Below are 21,921 nucleotides of genomic sequence, written 5' to 3'. Positions count from 1 at the left end.
AGCTTTGTCAGATCATTTCTACCATCATACTCATGACGTGCATGCGCGGGGAAAACATCAGCTCTCATGTTAGAGATGCTAGGAAAAAATCTCTCCTCACGCGAAGCCATCACACACCATAGTGCAGCGTATTGGTATGATGCAGGGCCGCGGCGAATGCGTACCATAAACGCGAAGGGAGCGAACCATGGCCCACAACAACAAGCATCCAGCGTGTATTCTACAGCCTCCCTGCGGGAAATCGTACGTACAAAGAGTTGACGATGGAAAAATTGGCTACATTGCAGACTGTAAGCTGCTTAGCAGGTCTGATCTGCTTAACAAGGAAGCAACCGAGAGTCGACCGAGCCTCGGGTCGACTTTATTTCGGTTGCCTCAGTACGGGATGGTCATTATCGTTTTCAATGCATACACTGGTGTGGTGGTGTATCATCGTTGCTGGCCACACTCATTCGCAACGAATAAGACGTGCTTCGGTATGTGGATAGTATCCTGCTTTAAGGCTCACCACCATTGACAAACAATCAACCAGAGTCCGCTTACAAATTCTTATTATTTTGTTGAAATGAAACTCCATCAGCACATCATCAGCTATGAAGGGGCCCAGTGGACTCGTTGTATCGCGATGCGTTGATATGTTTTTAGATTTTCATATCATCGTGTATTAGGTTTTTTTTTTGTTACACCACATACGACGATGACACTTTTGTATTCTAAGCTCATTTGCAAAGGAGCTTTACGCCTTCAATGGCATCATTAGTCGATGGGTCGAGGTGGGTTATTTCGCGAGGTTTGGGGTCATCATTGAAAAGGTGATACGAGGCTTTTTGTTCGTAACTGATGCTCTTGGAACGATTTTTCATGTCAGACCCATTTTGCTCTCATTATGGTGGGCTTATTATATGGGCATATATTTTTATGGCGGGATCAATGGTTTAATTACCTGGCAAGCTTAAATGTAGGATATGTGGATATAGAAGAAATTAGAACATAATGAATGAGGTTGGAAGCTAATACTCTCAATTTCACATCGATTGTTACGTTGAGTGTACTTTACTTTCATGTAAAAGTTATTTTTACGATTGATTTCAACATCACTTATAGTGATGGAGGAGTACAGAACTCGTTCTAAATTGATAAAACAGTGAAATTTTCTCTTTCTATTTGTATATCGTTTAAACAACACTACATAAACTCAAAAAAAAAACGTCCATATATCCTTACCAGTCTTCGTTCCATTTCAGTTCTTTTTCTTTTGCACATCCTTGCCCGCCATTTTCCCATTAGCTGCCGCTTTGCCTGTATTGATAGTATTCTTCAACTTTCGCTCGTGTGTCTTTCGCAATATGATCTGAATCAACGTCGCAAACAGCCCCACCGGTATCATGGTGATTAGCACCAGTATGGTGGCAACATCCACGACGTGCCGGGGCCAAAAGGACAGATATAGTGCACCACTGCGCAAATAATTAACCCCACTATCCTGCTTTAACACGTAGTCAACGTAGTAGAGGACTTTGTCCATCGGTTTAAGCGGTTGTTGTCGGAACTGTCGGGAAGCTTTTAAAGCTGCATAACGATATCTGAGCAAAACAAACAAAAGAATTGATTATGTTCATTTGCCCCCAAAAGAAAATTAATTTAGTTCAAACTTACGTAGAGTTGTTAAGCATCTCGTTAATTGTATGCAGCACCTGCCCCTCCGTTATGTTCTGATAGTCGAGCTTCAGACCAAAGCCAGCCTCTATCGCACGGTTTACCAGTATCTTCTGATCTCCAGCCAGCGGTAATCCAACGATCGGTTTGCCATAGTGCACCGTTTCCATCATGCTGAGCAGTCCACCGTGCGTGATGTGTAACCGCACGTTCGGATGGGCCAGTAGCTGCTGCTGCGGCATCCACGGACCAATGATCACATTGCCCGATTGATTGGGCAGGGTGGCATTTTCCCACTTCCAAATAATCAGCACCTGGCTCAGCTTGCTGAACGCGCCCACGAACGCTTCCCGCAAGCTGTCGGGGAAGTCGGCTGAGCGAATGTTCGTGCCCATGCTGAAGTAGATCACTCCATTCTTTGCCTTCTCTACCCAATTGATCACGTCCTGCGAGAAGCCCGTATCTTCCAGCTGGCGGATGTGTGCACCGCCAATCTCAATCATGTTCGGCACGAACGGACGCGCGAAGTTAATTACCGGATGGCTGTTTACCAGCACCAGGCTAACGTTGTGAATGAGATCAAGCAGCGGGGGCAGATCGCGCCGCGCAAAGTAGCGCTGGTAGACGGCTTCCTGCGACGGCAGGTACAGGTACTTGTAGTTAAACTGCTCACAGATCGACACGAACGTGTTCCACACGCGCTGCACCAGATGCATTCGGTCGGAGTAGCCGAGCGACGGGATCGGATTGTAGGCCGGGTTGTGCGGGTTGCCCACCATCTCGTTCGTGTACTTGTTGGGGGCATCGGCGCTGTACACAACCGCCGGCACCCCGTAATGATAAGCCAACCTGTGAAATGTGGACGGCATGGCGCGATAAGATTGTGCGCGGGAGCGATTGTTCGCCGCCCATATCGATGGGGCGTCTTGGGAATGAGGGAGGGGAAAGGGTCCTTTTGCCCTTCTTTTGCTTACCCGAGTAAACTTTCACACAGCACCTGATCCAGGATTAGCAGGTCGAAGGTTTCGGTCGGGTTCTTTAGCAGCTCCTGTAGCGCTGGATGGCCGAGCGTATAGTCGGCCAGGGCGGCCGTGCCATAGATGACATTGGTATTGCCATAGAAGCTCGATTTGTCACGCTTGGTAAACACGTTCGCGTGGAGTCCATAATCTGTCCAGAAGCAAACGTTTTATAGCACCGTGTTTTTGATAAGACGCCGCTCCAAATGCGTTTTGCCCACTGACTTACCTTCTATGTGGCTAAACAGTCCAGTTATCCTCAGCTGTCGAATGTTCTCGTACGCATACTGCACCTCAAACGGGCTTACGATGGTTACCTGCACAGATGTACCACCAGACAAACAAACATCGTCAGTAACTATGAGTCTGTGTTTGATGCGTTCTTACTCACATTGTGACCTCTGGCTGCGAGTGCCTCAAACAGCACCTGTCCAAAGAGATAGTTCGTCTTGCTGATGCTCGGAAACACGGCCAGTATCTTAGCGGCGCTGGACGTTCTGCACGTGCCGGCTAGTATGACAGCCGCCAATGCAATACAGCCCAGCAGAGACCTACTTCCGACGACCATATCTACTGTCGGTTAGCGTGGAGTGCACGAGGGTATTACTCACGAGTGCGCACACTTACCGGTGTGAACGTCTGACAGACAAACAACCGTTGTCGAAGCGTTTAGCCATACTGACGTAGTCCACTCTGTTCGCCCGATAATGCGGCACGAAGAGACGCGCGCGCACGCCTTCCACTGATAGCAGCGTCTTCGATAAGGCGACCGAAAAACATCGAATTCTAACGCTCCACGTAGCTTACCAATGGTTTCCTCACTTTGGAGCAATCTGGACCGGGTTTCATTAGCCCGCATTGTCGTGTGTGTTTCGTCTGAGACAGTACTCGCCCGGGACCTGGTTCATTCAGTACGGCAAATTAGCCATACCGGATGCTGAGGGTGCAATTTTCATCGAATTTCCTCCCACTCGTAAATGGGGGAATGAAAGCAAAAAAAACATGTGCACATTTTGGCCGACCTTGAAAAAGGGATGTTTAGTGTCCCTAGGCAAAAATCGTTCCCTCGGGCAACACCGAAAACGAAAGAACCGTTTTGGAAGCAATAGAGAGGAAAGAGAGGAGAATCAAAAATCGATATTTTTCGTACATTATGGTGAGATTGGGGTGTCGCCATCCTGCTCCTAGTGTTGATTGTAGGCAGAGTTTCCAAAACCCGAGGCCAACGCTTAAACAATCACGTTTCATCGCTCCTGCTGCCGTGCAGAGCATGCACAAGCCGCTGTCTGTTGTCATGGTAACATGGGGTGTATCCTGCATCACTCGACATCATGTCTGTCTGGCTAGCTCTGTATGTCCTGGCGCGCTGTTCACCGAGTCCGACGCACCAGTAAGCAAACAGTAACACGCTCTTGCACATATACACGTTACCCACGCTCACCGTTCTAAATGTAATAAAGAGGAGAAACCATTTTGCAATCGTGCCGGAACAGACAGGGTGGACGTGGCGTAGTTTTGATGCCTCTTTCGCTCTCTCGGAAAGTGGCTATTTTACTGCCCCGCTATCCTGCCAGCGAGTTCTCCCGGCCAAAGGAATCGCATTTTGTAGCAATCATCAGCGAACAACATGAGACGAAAAACGTGGAAACTGTGCTTTTCAACAACCCGTAACTTTGTGGGATGGAAATTTGACGTGTAGTACCGGAGGCACGTTTAGCTGAAAACCGTACGCAAACGTTTAAACATGTTGTTTTTATTGCCACTCGCACGTTGTTTATCGAATGGTGGAAATAATATTAAAACAGATGAAAATGAAATTCATGCTCCCATGGGGTGGGATTGGGCCTTTCCGACGAACTGATAGAAAATTTATATTAACATCATAGCCTTTATGATGGTCTACACTTTAGGAGCCTGTAATATTGATCCATTTCATAATCTCTAACATTCTATTAGTCTTTACGTTTACTTTATGATATTTGCAGTTGATTTTAAAGAATTTTGCATAAATAATTTGTGCTCAGTTCTATATTGCTGATGTACTTGATTTCCTTTCGCTTAAAAACTATTGGGCAACGTTTTCCAATGCAACAAATATGCACAAATGCTTATTATTAATATTAGTAGCAGCTATATGTCTTTTAAAAGGTAAAATAAGGTACCTATAAATTTAATCTTATAATTTATTTACAACGATGATTTCAAATACCGATTCATGCTCCTTTTTGGTCCTCATATATTCGCGTTAGGTACTTTCTAGGTACAAGCTTTCAACCATAATAAAGTATCATTATGTCACCATATACGCAGATAACATCTTACTCTTCATATGAATGGACAATTGTTTCATGCATAGTTTTGCAGCATACGTCAAAACAAAGTTTCTCTCGTCCTCAGCATAAGCTCTCCAAATGTTTCGCTTGAGTATCGTGTTGCAACAAAACCATACCCTTGAATCCCAGGTGTAACCGCCCGGCCGAGAACAAACCATCGCCGTATAGTTCACAAACACTCGTCAGATGCATTATTTGCACGGCACGGCCTTTCCAAAATCCCTACGGTTTTTATTTAACCAACTTTAAGCCACCAGTGCCGGTGCAACGTTTGCTGCTGCAGTCCTGCCTAGCAAAACCCAATAATGCATCAGCTGTTGCATCCCGACTCTCATTTCACGGACTTTGAAAGCCATCTGCCATCCTACGCATTCGTCCATTCATGCCACGCATTGTTCCTGTGCTTGCTCGTGCGTTTTACACGGTCGGCCCCTAACCTTCGGTCCATTCTGTGCCCACCTGGTCAGTAAATTCGCTCTGTGGCCACCATTACAATTACAACTGCGGACAAACTTTGTCCATTCGTCAGAGGGTGTACTTGTGTCCCTAAAAACGTTGCATCCCAACGTTTGCCATGTACGTATTGCGGGATCCTTTGGTTCCTTCTGTCTTCCTCTCGACTTCTTCGGTGTGATAATTGCACGAACAATGCGAGGTTAGGGTCGCCACACGTCTAGGTTACTGATAAACGTTCTTAATAGCGTTTCACGCCTTGTTAAGCGCTTCATTATTGAACCGTAATAAATATTAGTGTTTTTTCCTCTTGGTTCAGGATTTTTTTTAATTTTTGCAAACTTCTTCCTCCATGCAGTGTGATTTTAATTAGATTTTTCCGGCAAAACAGATTTGCCACAAATATTTCATCACAATGCTTCCTGTCAGTACAAGTTTTTACCATTTCTGGCATAAGTTTGCCTTCTTGTTGAGCCCGATTGTACTCGCTCACTTGAAGCAAAGTCATTCCCGGTGGACACAATTGGCCTTTCGGGAAGCAGGAAAGCAAGTCACTACTCTGGCCAACTAAGCCCTATGTGCTCGATTAGTGTTGAACCATAACCTAAACACGGCTCGATCCAAAAACTTTCTCTGCCCTACATCAACCACACACACACATACACACTCTTAGTCCGAGAACTTCTCTTTCGGCTTCAACGAAAATAAGCCCAACTTTCCTAAGCTGCTTTTGTTCTACACGATGTTCTCCAGCGGCAGCATATTCGCATCTTCATCGGACGTTGGCTGTCGTCGTGTGTGAAGAAATAAATCTTTTATCCATCAACCAGCCCCATGCAGCTTGAAAGAAGTTTGACTGAACGTTATCCCAGGGGATCACTTCATATGTTTTTATTTTGCCTCGCTTGTCTGCCCTGAGCTGCCCGGCAATATCTCGAGTTTGGGAGTTTAACTTTGCGTTTTTAGCATAATATTGATTTTTTGTGTGTATGGTACATCGCTTCATTGATTTTGTATATCTGCAACATAAGGCAATTGACAAAAAATCTATCATACATTACCACGACGGAACCTCATTCAAACGCATTATTCTTGGCTTTCTACTTATATTTTAAATCAATTCAACATATTGCACAAACGTTGCATGTTGTGATGCACTAAACCAAGTTCGCACTTAAAATCAATGGTTTCTGCGGCATGTGTAGTCATAAACGGTCTTGTTCTGTATACTTTGTACAAACGTCCAGTACCAGTCCGAACCAGCCCGTGCACTTTTGTGCTGATTGATTTCATTCCATTTATCCTTAGGGACATACAGTTCATTCCGAACAACACAACAGGAATATGGTCTGCCTCGGTGCTGGAACAAACTTTAGCATCGTAACATAGTAAATTCAAAACATAATAAATCTTCTGCCAGCAATTCAACATGACAGAAAATGGGATTTATTATGTACATACACAAACCGTACAAGGTGCTTCTTGATGGGGCACGAGACCTTACCGAAACCATCCAGAGGCAAGAGGCCCTCGTGCTGTTATTCTCATTACAAACCTTGGCCAGCGTTCCACGCGACAGCGCTGTTGCTGCCGCAGCTAGCAGTTTATGTGAAAATGTGAAAAATTATATCGGAAAACAACCGCTTCCAGCCGTACCGTGGGTTGTTCTTGTACAAGAAGGAAAACAGAGCAGAAAAAACAGAGATTGTAGCAAGTTGCTGCAGTGAGCATCGTTTTTGGATGCTAAACTGTTGGCGTACTACCACCGAAGGAAATTTATAGAAGCACAAACGTTTATTGAGGCATTAAAGTAATGGATTCGTCATTTTTATTGTTGCACCCTTTTCACAGAACAGGTAGCTCAAATAATCCGCTAATACAGCTGCTTTGGACATGTTTGGTTGAGATGAGATTTGATCCCTTTCCAAACCAAAAACTCTGCCAGGTTCAATAGCTCTCTATCTCTATGTCTTTGTGTAACACTCCATTACAACAAACTGTTGCCATGTGATAAAACTTGCTCCTCTTCTAGTTACCACAATCGACTTATCACGCACAGAACTAAGCACATTGCAGGATCTGGCAATAACCTTCCTACAGAAAGATAATGCCCAAAGTTTGTCCCTAAAATTTGTTCAAACATCCCTCTCCTGTAAGACCATACCAACTATCACCGCACTCTCATTATGAAAAGAAACATTAGAAATCATGTGACAAACGCAGATGCTCCCTATGAATGCAATGCCTTTTTAGTTTGTTTGTTTCCCACCATATCATGCTTAAAAGCGTTTATTACGCTCATGCACAGTCCCCGCTACAGATGCTATTAATGTTCATTTTATTGGTGGTCCTAATGTTCTTAACCATACACGTCTACCATACTGGAGCCACCGAAGACCGAGAGCGGTTTTAAATCCAGGACCCGTTTTAACCATTTTCTACAACGTTCTAGGACCTCCAGCGCCCAGCAAGCACCCGTACCGGAAAAGTGGGCTATAAAATTTTCACTTTCTCAATTTTCTTTACCGTTTTTCTTGCATGTGCACCAACGGCGGCGTAACTGTGGCACTTTGCAACCCGACGGCATCAATGGCCCAGCTACCGAGAAGTGCATTGTGTGGCTGCTAGCATGCACGCGGAGTGCAATGGTCGACTGAAAAGATTTACGATGTTTTTCAATCACCCAAAAGCCACATACCGAAATCTATACCGGCTAACGTGGTAACAAGCTCTGTTTGTCGGGGATTTGTGGATGGGTTTACGGGTTTCGACAATTTTCAATGGACGAAAAGTGCAATTTGTCACGGACTTGTTGCCGGCTCGGTTTTACCATTCTGGCAGTGGGCTCTGGCTGCTAGGTTTTTTTTGTTTTTTCTTGCTCTTTTCAAATCCGTGGAAAATCACAACTCCACACAATCTATGTCGACCGATCGTGTGATAAGCTAATTGGAAGAAGCGAAACTAGAGGATACCCTGGTAGTTCATCCATCAATTTGGACTACGTCCAAACAGGCTGTGCAGCATGATTGATGAAACTGCAGGGCGACACCGAAATTTGCTTACACTTTTTGGCTAACGTACAACAATGTTGGATGTTAATATTTAAAGCAATTGTGATACAATTTTCATTTTATAAAATAGAACAACTTCGCTTTTTCTCTCAAACCCAATGCTGACTTGTCCCCTGATCGGTTGGCGGCCTTTGTCAGAACATTTTCTGTCACTTTCACTATTAATTGAAGTGGTTGCCACGAGGAAATGCACCATACGCGACTCATCTCGCATCTATCATCACGTGCAGCCGCTTCTGTGTGTGGCGACGTACAGCGTTACTGTTTATTTACTTACCCAACTGTCACTGTATGATTTATTAATAGAGTGTGCAGCAATTTCCTTGTTCGACTGCGCTTTTCATTATCGCCCGTCTGCCATCCATGGCATTAGTGTCGATGACTAAAATACTGCTCGCATCCACCATTGTCTCAAGTGTGTTATTCCACGCAAGTGTCCGACATTGAGCTCTTATTTCCTGTAGCAAACACTTCTCCGCTGCTTATTGTTAATACTAGTTCTTAAAAACAACGCAGGAAATAATCAGAAATGAATGTATAATGCACGTTCTATTCCTAATGATATAATTTCCCTGCCAAAACATAGGGGAAAAGAAGCAATATCAAGATATAACATAAACTACATCCCATAAAGTGTAGCCATGCATATACAAAGTAATTCGTACACGAAGATATACGAAGTCATAGAAAAGTTCCATGATACCAAAACAACAGCCTTGCTTATTGAACATTACTCGAGCTAGATTGGCACGAATACTTCAGTATGCTTCAGCGTTCTTTTCCTCGGTTTTTCTGCTTTTCTAATCGCCATAATTAATTATGATCAAACATTAAGTCACTTCATCATAGTGATAAACGGTAATGATTAGGGATGAAAGTTACAATTGAATTAACTGGAATGATAGAGGATTCTACTTTCCTGTTGGCGAAAATGTGGTGTATTTATTAATAGCACTATATGTATAGTTTCACAAAGTATGCAATTTGAATTCAAAAACTCAAAAACTCCTATTACTATATTGGATTTTTTTACATAAAAAATAAAGTTTCTCATAGATCAAAACACACTCGTCATACATTACATGAAAAATAAAATACATTTATAACACTGATTTATGCAGCTAAATAAATAAAAGAAACATTACATTTAGTAAAATATTGCTTAAAACGTAAAAAACAAGCTAGAGTTTACATTCTTCACATAGCATACATTTTTATGAAAAAACAGTTTTCCCACATATTGAAACATGTTCCTAACCTCTTAATTAAACATTAATGTATTCAGTCCAAATATGCAAAGACTCATTTAACATCTATTTTTCATCCCGCGCTTGAATGTAGTACATTGAAATTCGTAGATAATGATCGTGGTGTTGCGTGTCCGACGAATCCCTTCTACACAGCCGAATACCTAATTACAGTAGCTCACCACCAATCCGTTCCTGTCAGTGATCGCGTCCCAACACATGAACACGAGAGGGGGGAGGGGTTTGGTGGAGTTAGACAAATGCAGGTCAATAGCATTTGCTGAGGACGTAGCTTGTCTCAAATGCATCTTGGTGGAGACAAACAAACGATCGAATTGTTGCTTCTGGCCAGATACAAACTGTTCTTTTTCTGACAATTCCCAGCTCCATGCCTCGTGCAGCACTACTCGCAGCACCAAAAGTACGTGCGCCTCGCTCAAGGGTACATATTTAAATTGGAGAAAGAACCCACGCTCAGTGTAAATTCAAACAGTGCCCCCTATTTGTTGTCAGTGCTGCTGTCGCATGTTTGAAGAAGTATCTTTGCAGTGACCCACAGATCCGACCGAAGATTACGATCGCTCCCTGTCACATGTGCGTTTGCACTACCTTCGACTTGCGGGTACGACCAGACATCCTAGCGTCATTGAGATGTCGGTATGCCGACTGAGGGGCCATATCAAAGAAAAAATCTACCGAACTGGTAAACGATCTTTATCTTAATGGTAGGCTAAGCTAAAATGCTACTTTGTGGCAGGTCTAGAAACTGTAAAAGATGTTAAATATTTTTTGTACTACGGCCAAGAAACTCAAACCAATGTAGCGATCAAAAGGCATAAGCCACCTCGATTATTTTTTGGCACTTTTCCGAACGAGTGTCCGAACACGATCATTACAGGATATTTCTAAACTTCATTCCAAATATTCATCGTTTATGGCACGCATCTTGACATTCCATGCATCTTCAATTCAATGCACAGTGTTTTCGGCAAGTAAACGCTCATCTCTTTACTGGTTCATCGCGGTGGCATATTTTCTCCATTTACAACGATGACTCATCCAAAAAATTCCCATATTTCCGCGAAGGGAATAGCCGAAACCTTTGATGTCAAATGCACAACTCTGCTTTCGATGAACGATGTGGTTAAGGGGGGGGGGGATAGTTTGGGTATTCTTTTTGCAGGATCTATTTATACATTTTCCCAGCGGAGGGACACAATCTCCAATGCTCTTGGGGTTGTGTTTTTTTCTGGTGAGCATAGAACAGACTAACTGTTGGCGACAGAGTGACAGCACTACTTGGAATGGTCCGACGGACGTGAGCGGTCTATTGGGGATCGGCTATGTCGTGTAATGTTTTCTGTAGCATCTACAACGACGCCTTGATGTATAAACATTAGGGCAAGGAACTGGTTGCAGTAAACCCGATTGCATCATTGGTCATAAGCTTAATAATAGATTTTATGTTGCATAAAACACAGTAAATAATATCACGAACGGCTGACGTCAAATGCAAAGCATTACCACATCAAAATTTAACAAACTTTGAGAGGGGAACTTTTCGTGGGGAGTACCAGACGAACTCCACTGAACTGTAGTATAACGGCACACGCATTAACCCAGCTGATTGTGGCTACTGTTTTGTACTCATTTGTACATTAGGAATTACTAAACTCTACCAGCGTGTGACCCGACCATACAACCCATCGGTACCGAATGGATCGACCAATAAAATTCGAATCAAACAATTAACCACGACCGAAGAAGTTCGTAGGGTCACGATGGTAGAAACCATAGCGGGACAAACAGTAGGTCATTCCGGTTGTTGATCTTTTGTCAAGATGGATTCCAACCAAAGATAGGCTCCAATTGACAATAGATTGCATTGACCCTTTCCGCTTGAAAAAAAAAAAAAAAAAAAAAAAACGAAAGTCACAGTAATACCTTCTTCGATGTTTTGCTTTTGTACTTTGCCGACTTTGCTGAAGTGACGCGTCATCAATTATACCGTTCAGTGCGCTCAATCGTGCTTACTGTTCTTGGTTAGCTAAAAGCCTTTTTTATAGTCCTTCCAACTCATGAATTGATTTAATTTCATGAGAGTTGAGAGGGACAAAATCGCATTAAAGTATACTCCGTAAATTTACAACGGGACGAAACAAATCATTTTTTTTAGACATACGTTTGTTTAGTTCGAGACATAAACTATAATCCCTACTAGCTACATACCTGTATCAAGAAGTGTCTGTAAAGCAAATAGGGCAACATCGGAACGAAGAGGTCCAAACCATTAAGCTGAGATTATCTGTAGGATTTTCCGCTCTTCAGAATTACAATAGCTCAAGACGCCAGGTAAAGACTTTTTCTCTATTTCAAGAAGAATTAGCTTCAAACGGTAGCTTCAAGCTATGGATTCTCATATAACAAAGTGTCCTTAAGGTTCTGGTAATCTTTGTCATGCCCATCGCGGGTTTGCGGTGTAAGGAAGAGAATGCAAGAAGTGTCGGGTTGAATAGTACAATTTGAGAAATGCTTATAAAGTTGTTCTTGAGAGTGAAGTGTGAACATGCATCTACTTTTCAACAACTGACGTTAAGAAAATTCTTGGTATGGATAGGCATCTTTAAGTTGTTTATCGTAAGCTTTACCCTACTTGGGATTATGTCAAGTTACATTAGCTATTTTGTTTTTTGGTTTTAAAGGGCTTTTTATTGAATATCACAATATTGTGAGATTGAAATCGTTTATAACTCATACCCACATAAAAAACAAAATATTTTTTATTATAATCAATGTATGATGAAATATGTTAAAATTATTGATTATTCCCAGAAACTGAATTGGCTTCCTTCATTAAGAAACAATCATTAACAGTTATCTCCTACAAAAATTTCATTCCAGCTTTTGCTTATTTGTAGCTATCAGTATACTGCTACAAACGAAACGTAGTCCAGGAGGTGTCCACTGCTCAAACACGAGCAGTACGGGAACAATAATCGTCAAATATTGCTCAATCCATAAAGGTAAGTACTAAGTACTCGCATGGAATTCTCAAGGTAACCAATTTCATTGCCAACTGATTTGGGGTTTAATTAAAAATGGATTCCAACACCTTCAGAACGCCGCGAGCAACGGCAATTGTCCATTATAATCATGCCGCGTATTCTTTTACTGCAGCCGCTGTATCATGCTGCCTCGATTTTGCGCGTGCTGCCTTTAGTATGCCTATTTTCAGTGTACCGTGGATCACTTTAAATTCTACACCTACCGCAATCATCACGTTTGATTATCGTCTGCAAGACGATGCCTCTTTTTTACATACACAATACACACTTTTAAGGGCTTTTCTAAAACTGCACATTCCTAGACGACATTTTTAACGATTTTACCAACAATTGACACACGCTTGATACGTCTGCTTTATGATCGTACGCTTTTGGGTGGAAGCAAACTTCTTTCACAGTGCTGCTGAGTAATGGCTTTCGAAGTTGATTCTTCAAAAGAATGCGGCACTCATTAGTAATTCGGACGCCATAATTCGATGATGGGTGAATTAGGGAGGCTTAAAAAGATGATTTTATTCTTGAAACATCTATATCTAGTATCTATATCAGTTTTACTAGATTGGTAGTTGCAAATATAAAATATTTAATATATTAAACAGTAAATTGGTTAAGTAAGTGAAGGGTTTTGGATGCCATAAATACAACTTAAAATGACTAATTCGTTAGCCATTTTATCGAATTATTTTGTTACTTACTTACTTACTTACATATCTGGCGCTACAATCGCTTTGCGGCCTTGGCCCGCCTCAGGAGTGTCCGAAACCGTGAATTGAGCATTTCATATAACAAGGCCTCAACTTTAGCTCTAACTAGAAAAGGTTACGCAAAACAATCACCTTTCGACAAGGCAAAAATAAATATACTACACCACCAATATAACAAAGTCAACATATTCGACAGGGTTGACATACTCTCTAAAAGTCTATACAGAACTCTCTTTCTCTCTCTCTCTCTCTGTTTTGCATCTGCATGTCAGCAAGTATAAAAAGTTTTGCCGAGAGGAGGATGTCAAGTAAGAATATAACATTGGATTGGTACAAATCATAGTAAGAATGAAATGAAATGTCTGTGTAAAATACGGCCATGTCTAACGGGCAGTGGTTGTTAGGCGTGTTTTTGTTTGACCAAGTCAAGCGCTGGCCGGAAATTAATTTTCCCCTTTCTGTGCGAGCCGGTGAGCGTATTCATAATTTTGATCGTTTTCATTCAGCAGGAGGACAACGGTGGCGAACGTGTGCTAGCAATTCATGAATGCATATTTTATGGTTGCCGATTACTTACCCTTACGCGAGTAGGTTCGTCCCGGTATGTAACGCCGTATGTCTCTCACACACACACGCATACGGTAGGCGACATCTTGCTGACATTACATCGCCACACGCCTTACCTAGGTGCCTACACTGTGACTGTGCGCCCAAACAAAACCCTCGGCTCAAATACGAACCAAATTCAACCACCATGACAATTCCCGATTGTTTTCGTACGAGTATGTTTTATGATTTTTTCTTCTTCTTGCTGTTCCATTATCGGGTTGCGCACCAGAACGACCACACCTAACCAAGCGTTAAATTATATTAACAAATTTATACACAGCATAATCGCTTCCAAAGGTGCATTGTTGTGAGCGATGAAATGCAGCGCCTCGTTATGTTGTATGGGACTTTTTTTCTAAACTCAACCATAGTCACTGGCGATTGTAATCGAGGTCTTGGGCAGATTTCAAAGTTGACAGTCATCGTCTAGCCGCCCCGACCAGTGCCCCGAATCCGGCAGATGACGCCATGGGCTAAATGTGACATTTTGGGGATTTTTTGGTGAGCTGTATTTGCCGTATTTGATGAATTCACTGAAACACTGAAACAGCATGTCCAAAACATAGCTACCAATCTTTTGGTGACTCTTTCACGACTCTTTCGGCTTGGGTTATGCTCCTTTCGGCGTTCGAATCGGTGGGGCAATGTGAACGAAACGAAATTAATATTCCACTGCCTGCAAGCAGCCGGCGGCATGTGTTGGGCACGCCATTGCACATGTTTGCCATTTATGTGCGAGTATTCGGTTAGCTCTCATGCAGAGGGAAAATAATACAGATCATGTGTGACACTGGCTGTCATCTTTGTGATGTATTTGTTGGGTCGCGTCTGGCGACGATGGAAAACGTGCGGATAAAGTTTATTCCACTGCTTCTAAGCATGCTATGTATCGTGGCAGCACGTGCAATCAAATGAACTGTGGCAATACGTTGTTATGTTTATATGCACAGAATTTTATCAAAATTTAAAACAATTCCAGCGTAAGATGACATTAACTCCAATCCGTTCAACATTCCATCATGGAATCAAGAAACTTTTCTCGCACAAAGTCAACAAGGTAAGAATAAAATGGAAACACCTCACATACGAATCGTTGCTATTAATAAGTATGTGCTGTTTCACCAGCTACTACAACACAATAAGTACAATAAGAAAGTCACTACCGGGCCTGAAGACACTTACGCAAAGCCGCGTTTAAGCCGCCGTGACGTGACCGGAAGTGCATGCTCTCTCTCGTGCAGCACAAACGCGGTGAGCGGATGCGCGATGAGTAAAAACCCGATTAGTAATTCCAAACCGGGCCCGGGTGCCCTTGGACACACGACCCAATGCGACTTGCCGTGTTGCCACGGTGTTGATGATGCGATCATATTTATTTGCGCAATCACGCGCATGGCACCGTTTCGCGGGAAAAGCAAAACCCTGCGTGAGCCATTGAGTTCTGTCCGAGCCAGTCTGCACCATTCACCGACAACACTCGCAGCAAACCCTTTTTCGCAATATTTAAACGCGTGTTTTATAAGCTCCACGGGTTATGTTTATAATTCGTTGGCGTTTCCCCCCCCCCCCTGCTTCTCTTCTGTTTTTACAAACATTAATCAACCCGAACCAACCCGGGTGGAGGTGGTGGTCACTTGCTACCTCCCACACAACCCATCTCGGGATGCCGACCGTTATTAGCCGGGCAGGAAATCGCATCCGGACGTCCGATAGTGGATGTGGAAAATTAACGGGAAAAGATTAATGGTGGCGTGCTCGTGCGTGCTGAAGGATTCGCGAATCTGTGCACCCACGCGTCCAAATGTTTGCGTTTGCATTGCTGTATGTTTGCATAGGTAGGTGGCGTTCCCGGGGCCGGTCATAAAACAATCATCAAGCTTACACTTTTGGAGCTTCGCTCGAGCGCCAACAATTCTTCAACTACATATTCAATCTACTGTTCCTAGAAATGGGAGGTTGATTCGTGCTTGCACTGGGCTGTCCGGCTTAAAATGACTCCTCTTCTTCGCACACAAGACTGGACATTCAATAAATTGCTCGTCAACAACAGCCCATCGCAAGCAAACACTGTTTTAAAAGCCATACCTTACCGAGGGGGGACCTTTAAGCGGCTCCTCTTTAGCGTTGGATTACTACGGGCTGAAGTGTAGCTGGCAAGCTATTGCAATTACTTTAGAATCATCCAACACTCTATCGCTGGTTTACCTCACACACAGAGGGGCAAAAAGAGCTTATGCAGGCTCATGGTAAATGATGCAAGCGAAGCGGAATGGAAATGCCTTCTGCCGTTTGCATTCTGAGCCACATGCAATGGAGCTAAGAAGCTTAAAGGCAGCTCACTGTGTGCGAGTTAGCTAGGTTTTTTTTTTTGGAGGCACGGCTTGCCTTTGGAAATCAGCTTGTAAAACCTCGAAATAACGAACGAATCGATCGGCCAGTCGCGATGCTACGGGTATGCAGACAAATAAACCGAGTGAGAAAAACGGCAACCGGTAGTAAAAATGCAATCCATCCGTGGCCAACCCCGGTGGAGTCCGGTTAAGCCCGCACTCGCCCTTCCGATAGCGAGTGTAATCCTTTCGAACGAAGCGTCGAAACTCTTCACTGCATTAGAGGCACAGATTTTCTTTCATTTCAGTTTCAACTGAAGCGGGCATAGAATTTCCTGAACGTAAGAAAAAAGTGTTAGCTTTGTGCTTGTGGAGACCAAAAAAATAAAATTGTAAGAATACGATAGTCGATTGCCTTCTCGGTAAGGACTTTTAACTTTTTCTGATTTTTTTGTGCTTCTGTTAGATTTCATAGGAATGACTTAAACATTCGATATATTGGCCAGCTGAAATTTCCGACAGCTTCTTACTGAAAGGGCATGCTATAGGCAACAAAAGGTGATAAGAATGTAGGAACATCTGCAATTACGATGTACTTTAATATGTTTCACAAGCGTTGATGATATTAAGAAAGGGTGGTTTTAAACTTACGATATAGATTCACCATAACTATTGTTAATCTATCTGTGTACCTTGAATAAACGTCCTCCTTCTTTGTTGGCATAACGATTTAGGTGGCTTAGCCGATCTTTATAAACGCCAAATTGTCTAACCACTTTACATATCGCTTAGCTATCAGCTTCTTCAAATTTGTTTCTATTAATTCTATGAAAATTCATCCTCATAGTCCATTCATAGCACTAGCATCCCATACCAGGAATTTGGTCATCAAGAATACTTAGCCAGTAGTATTCTATTCCTTGATAAATCCAAAACCATACCTAGAAATGAGAGACACCCTAATTTCAATTCATTCAAACGCTCTTCCTTCAAAAGAAGCACAGGAAATTATTCGCCTTTTCAAAGGGATACAGGTGAAATAACATTCAGTAAAAAATAAACTAGCAAACCAACCCAACGGTACGCTCACAAATAACATAGCATCAACCTCGAGCAGATACCAGGTCCAGCAGCGGCTAGCAGAACTGTTCCATTAAATATTTATGAGCAAAGTTGAAGTACATAAATTAAGCGCCAATGTAAGATAGCACTCGAGCACAAGGATGCTTCATTTTACATGCTACTACTTTCGTTTTGTTTACCTAGTCTGGTAGCACTCTTTGGACTGTTCGATGATTTCTGGCCGGTTGCTGCAAACCATTAGGAGCGCATTAAAAGCCAAGTATGGAACAAAAAAGTGTTGCCTCAAGTCGAGCAATGAAAAAAGCTGTCCTTTTGAAAAGAATGATCCTACATTTGAGTTTTTGACGGAACGGACCAGTGCACGAAGGAAGCAGAAGTTAATATTGCTCCACTTTTCAATTTGGCTTCACTGAACACAGGTCGCAGTAATGCGATCCGTTTAATGGACCATGTATCCAAAACAAGGCAAAATATCGTAAAAATCCATCTGTTTACACTTCTCGCATCGGCACTGCACTTTGCGTTTTCGTTTTGCATCTCTGCGACGGTCACATTGCGACCTCGAGCGAAATGATAAACGCACGTACCTATCCCGGTCAGTGGGTTAAGGATAACAGGTTCTGGCTGTTAAAGGGTTTTTATTTGCTTGTATTCTGACAAGTAATATCACACCCAAGCTGCTTCGTCCGATAGGAGGTAATTATTTTTCCATCCGTTCCTTTTGAATCGTTTTTGGTACAAATCCATCCAACGAAATATGGCTCTCGTGTGAATTTCCTCTACAGTAGTTCATGCTGGGGTTTCATCCAACGGGTTCGTTGGCTCAGCTGTTAAATTAGTTCATTCTGTTTAGATATGAAAATGCTTCCCCCAAGGGTGAGTGGTTGTTCGCAAAACTTTCGTTTTCTTTCGGTAAAATAATTTGTGAAGCCATTGGCTGAATGATTTATGAGGCTGGTAGAGGGTTTTGTCAAAAAAGTTGCTTACCCCCGACAGACGGTGCCGCTACTGTGTAGCACACGGAGGAAAGGATGAGCGATTACCTGAAGCGCCGAACTTTGAAGTTCAGGGCTTCCCGTCGGACGACGGTATGTTTTGTAGCCCTTGCAGAACGGAAGGTATAATTATGCTGTCCACGCAAAATGCCGACTATGCTTCATTCCATCAGCATAGTATACCACATTAATCTCTTGCAGGAACTGTCATTGCGAAATTGGAATAATAACTTTTGGCAATATGATTGTGTCATAATAAAACAATCCGTTCGCTCATTTCATGCATTGGAAGGCGATTTCATTTGCATATAAGCCCTCGGGCTTTTAAATACCTTAAATCGGTACAGTTAACGCGATTAATACCTATGTTTCATTGCCAATTACAGAGGTGAATGCTCAAAATTATAAAGTCTAGCTCAGCATTTACAATCACCAAGCTGCATCAAGTTGAGTAATGCACTTTTAAACGCTTTGCAGTGAGTGGGGGATTTCCATTTAATCCTCCGTCCCGTTCCCAATGGATCCTAGTCACACTCACTGTACACTGCACATTTCACACCAAGGGAAGACGTGGCCCTGTTGAACCGGTCAGGCTGCTGCTAAACGAAACTGCATCCACCGGCCACCGGCCATGGGGATGAGTAATACCACCAAAGATCGCGATCACGATCACGATCGCTGCGGACGGCACCAACACGAAGAAGCCCCACGCGAGACCGGCCACTTGCACACAGGGCGCGCTATGTGTGAGAGGTTACTGCACTTTTATGCTTTGGATGCCGTTTCGCTACGTCTCCCGATCGGGGCGACTCTACGCTGCTCCGGGAGTCTTTGGGCCGAACGATGAAGCGAGTCTTTTAACGAACTGACTACGGGTACCGGTCGATTCGTTCCCATTATTCGATGCCTTCGAAAGCAATGCTAATGATTGCGTTTACTGGTGAAAAAATAACAACCCCACTATCCCCGACGATCGCAGTACATCGGATCGTTGCGCGGGCATCGGGTAGAATGATGAATTTGCATTTTCCTATCCGGGTCGGGTCGCGCCTGGTACGGTTGATTTTATCGTTTAAATGCTAGATTTCTGGAACAGACAGTTATCGTTCTTATATTGATAGAAGCGTCGGAAGAATTTGTACAACTTATCAACTTTTTAAAAGACATAAACCATTATTTTGTCTTAAAATAAAAGTAGATGATTGCACATTATAATTGAATGAAATGTATAAACTTTATTTGAATCATCAACACGTTTCTAACGAGACTGTGTCGCTCTGTACCCCCATTTCCTGCTGCTCTTTTCACTTCTTGTATCAATATTGAATATCAAGCTACCTTTGCCTGACGTTTCGATTGTGCAGACGCTGTTTCCGCGACACGGTTAGCATAAGTAAATCAGCTTCCTCGACCAACACTTCCACCCGGGCACCAACAACCAAACAAAACCAAAGTGTATCTAAGCAAGAGTCTACTCGCACCCTGCATAGCGATGAACAATTGCATATCCATGTGTTTCAATGACCTCTGCGCTGCTGGCAAACAGCGAAGCATAAAATGCTATTTTAACCGCATAAAGAAATTCCACACAGCAACAACGTCCAGACGGGCTCAACTCGTACGAATCCTAAGGCTGTGGTCTTGTGGTGTGCATCTTCCCTGCAGCAACATATTAGAACGAAAGCGAACTCGACTCACGCTCGATCGAAGCGTTTCACGCTCCTAATCCGCCAGATAATTTTTGTTTTGTTTTTTGCTGTGCGTCTCATGTTGCTCTCTCGCTCGCCGCGATCCGTTTCTTTTTCTTGCTCGCATCGAAAGAAGACCAACGCTGGCCGGCTGAGAATGACTCGTTTTATTTCCTGAATTGCTGTGGCGGCACAAGTTAGCCATTAGAGGTGATTGAAAAGAATCGAAACCATTCAAACGCCCAAGTGTACGAACGGGATGCAGATGGAAGCAGCCTTTGCTACTTTGGAATTAAACAAAAAAAACACACACGCGCAAGAGTCTGCCGAAAACAGGCAAGCGACGAGCATAGGAAAAAGAATTCGAAATCAAAAGAGTATGTTGCACCCGATCGAAAAAGAAAGATCAAAATATAGTAGGGAACGCAAAGGCCTGAACGAGAGAGCGAGTGGGAGAGAACGAGAGCATGAAAGAGCGAGAGAGTGAAGAACAAGGTGCAAAAGGTTGGCCAACAACGCAATGGGGTGATGGGTGGAGATGGGTTCGTACAAAAACACACGCATACTTTCATTCATCCCAATGCTGCGCCCGTACGCTCACCCTTAGAATTATGCTCATTCTCTCTTTCTCTCTCTCTCTCTCTGTGCTCTCTTGGAACTGCGAACCGGCGAAACAGATTATCATCACACCTCTATACCATCGCGCGAGTGTGTTCGATTTCAGGCCCAAGAGCAGCTTGGGAGAAATGAGAAAACGGCGTAGCTGTTCTATGCTCGCGGATGAGAATGTGTAAGGATGTGCTCTACTTTGTTCGAATGTTTGGAAGCATTATAAACATGTTATGTGGAATCTACAATTAAAAGCTATAATTCTTTTCTTTTATTTTATTAAAAAATTGAAAGGACAATTGCGGATGATTTAATCAATAGTACTTACGATTTACCAAACGAAATACTTTTTTTATTCAAATGGAACGGCTTCAGATGTGCTACTTGAAAAGGAGTAACTCTAAAATGCAAAAATATTGTTTCACATTACATATTTTTTACATCTGCACCTCAAGATCATAATATTTGCTAGCGAATTCTCCTACTCATAAAAAATGCTACTTAAAAAGGACTTACTCAAAAACTTAAAAAATATTTTACAAATTACATATTTCATATATCTGCACTTCAATCTCATAATATTTGTAGCTAAAAAGACGTATTTAAAACTGGCTAGATGCAATGGCCAGTAGCAAGTATGTGTTGGCCACCAAATTATTCCACTAATACCATAGAGGTAAAATGCATGGCCGCTTCCCAACCGAACCATCTCCAAAACCTATACATCTATTTGTTGATAGCTTCAAGGTATAAGACAACGCCACTACTAAACACTGTGAAATATTATTATTGTTGCTTGCGAGCTGGATTTGCTAATCATCGGCATGATTACTACAAAAATTGAGGACAAGGGAAAGCTATTGTTGCTCGGGCCTTGTCACGATGGCATGCTCTAACATGAGTACGCCAACATGAATGAAATAATATAATTTTATAGCAAACTCGTTGATGTCCTCTTTATACCTCATTAATATTTTTTTAAATAGATTGTTGATCTAAATATGCTTAATATGTTAGTTTTTGTGTTTTTTCTTCTTTAAATTTATTCAAATTCAATTT

The 21,921-nt window shown here is 42.6% G+C and overlaps 2 protein-coding genes across 2 annotated transcripts in view; one reads left to right on the top strand and one right to left on the bottom strand.

Annotated features, from left to right (window-relative positions):
* The window catches only part of LOC121594384, a 103,667-nt gene that overhangs the window by 12,263 nt on the left and 69,483 nt on the right, over window positions 1-21,921 (top strand). The window contains exon 2 of the mRNA XM_041917578.1: window positions 12,681-12,802. The gene's annotated coding sequence lies outside the window, so the exon portion shown is untranslated. The remainder of the gene's footprint in view (window positions 1-12,680; window positions 12,803-21,921) is intronic.
* LOC121594386 (UDP-glycosyltransferase UGT5-like) lies at window positions 1,119-3,367 on the bottom strand. Its single transcript, XM_041917584.1, has 5 exons — window positions 3,067-3,367; window positions 2,905-2,992; window positions 2,631-2,826; window positions 1,657-2,505; window positions 1,119-1,583 (listed from the first exon to the last, which is right to left on the bottom strand). The coding sequence occupies exons 1-5, from the start codon at window positions 3,241-3,243 to the stop codon at window positions 1,241-1,243; spliced, it is 1,653 nt and encodes a 550-aa protein (XP_041773518.1). The 5' UTR covers window positions 3,244-3,367; the 3' UTR covers window positions 1,119-1,240.

This window comes from Anopheles merus, chromosome 2L (genome assembly GCF_017562075.2).
Source record: "Anopheles merus strain MAF chromosome 2L, AmerM5.1, whole genome shotgun sequence".
NCBI lineage: Eukaryota > Metazoa > Arthropoda > Insecta > Diptera > Culicidae > Anopheles > Anopheles merus.
The sequence above is the reverse complement of the archived record's forward strand: the minus strand, read 5'-3'. Positions and strand labels throughout refer to the sequence as shown.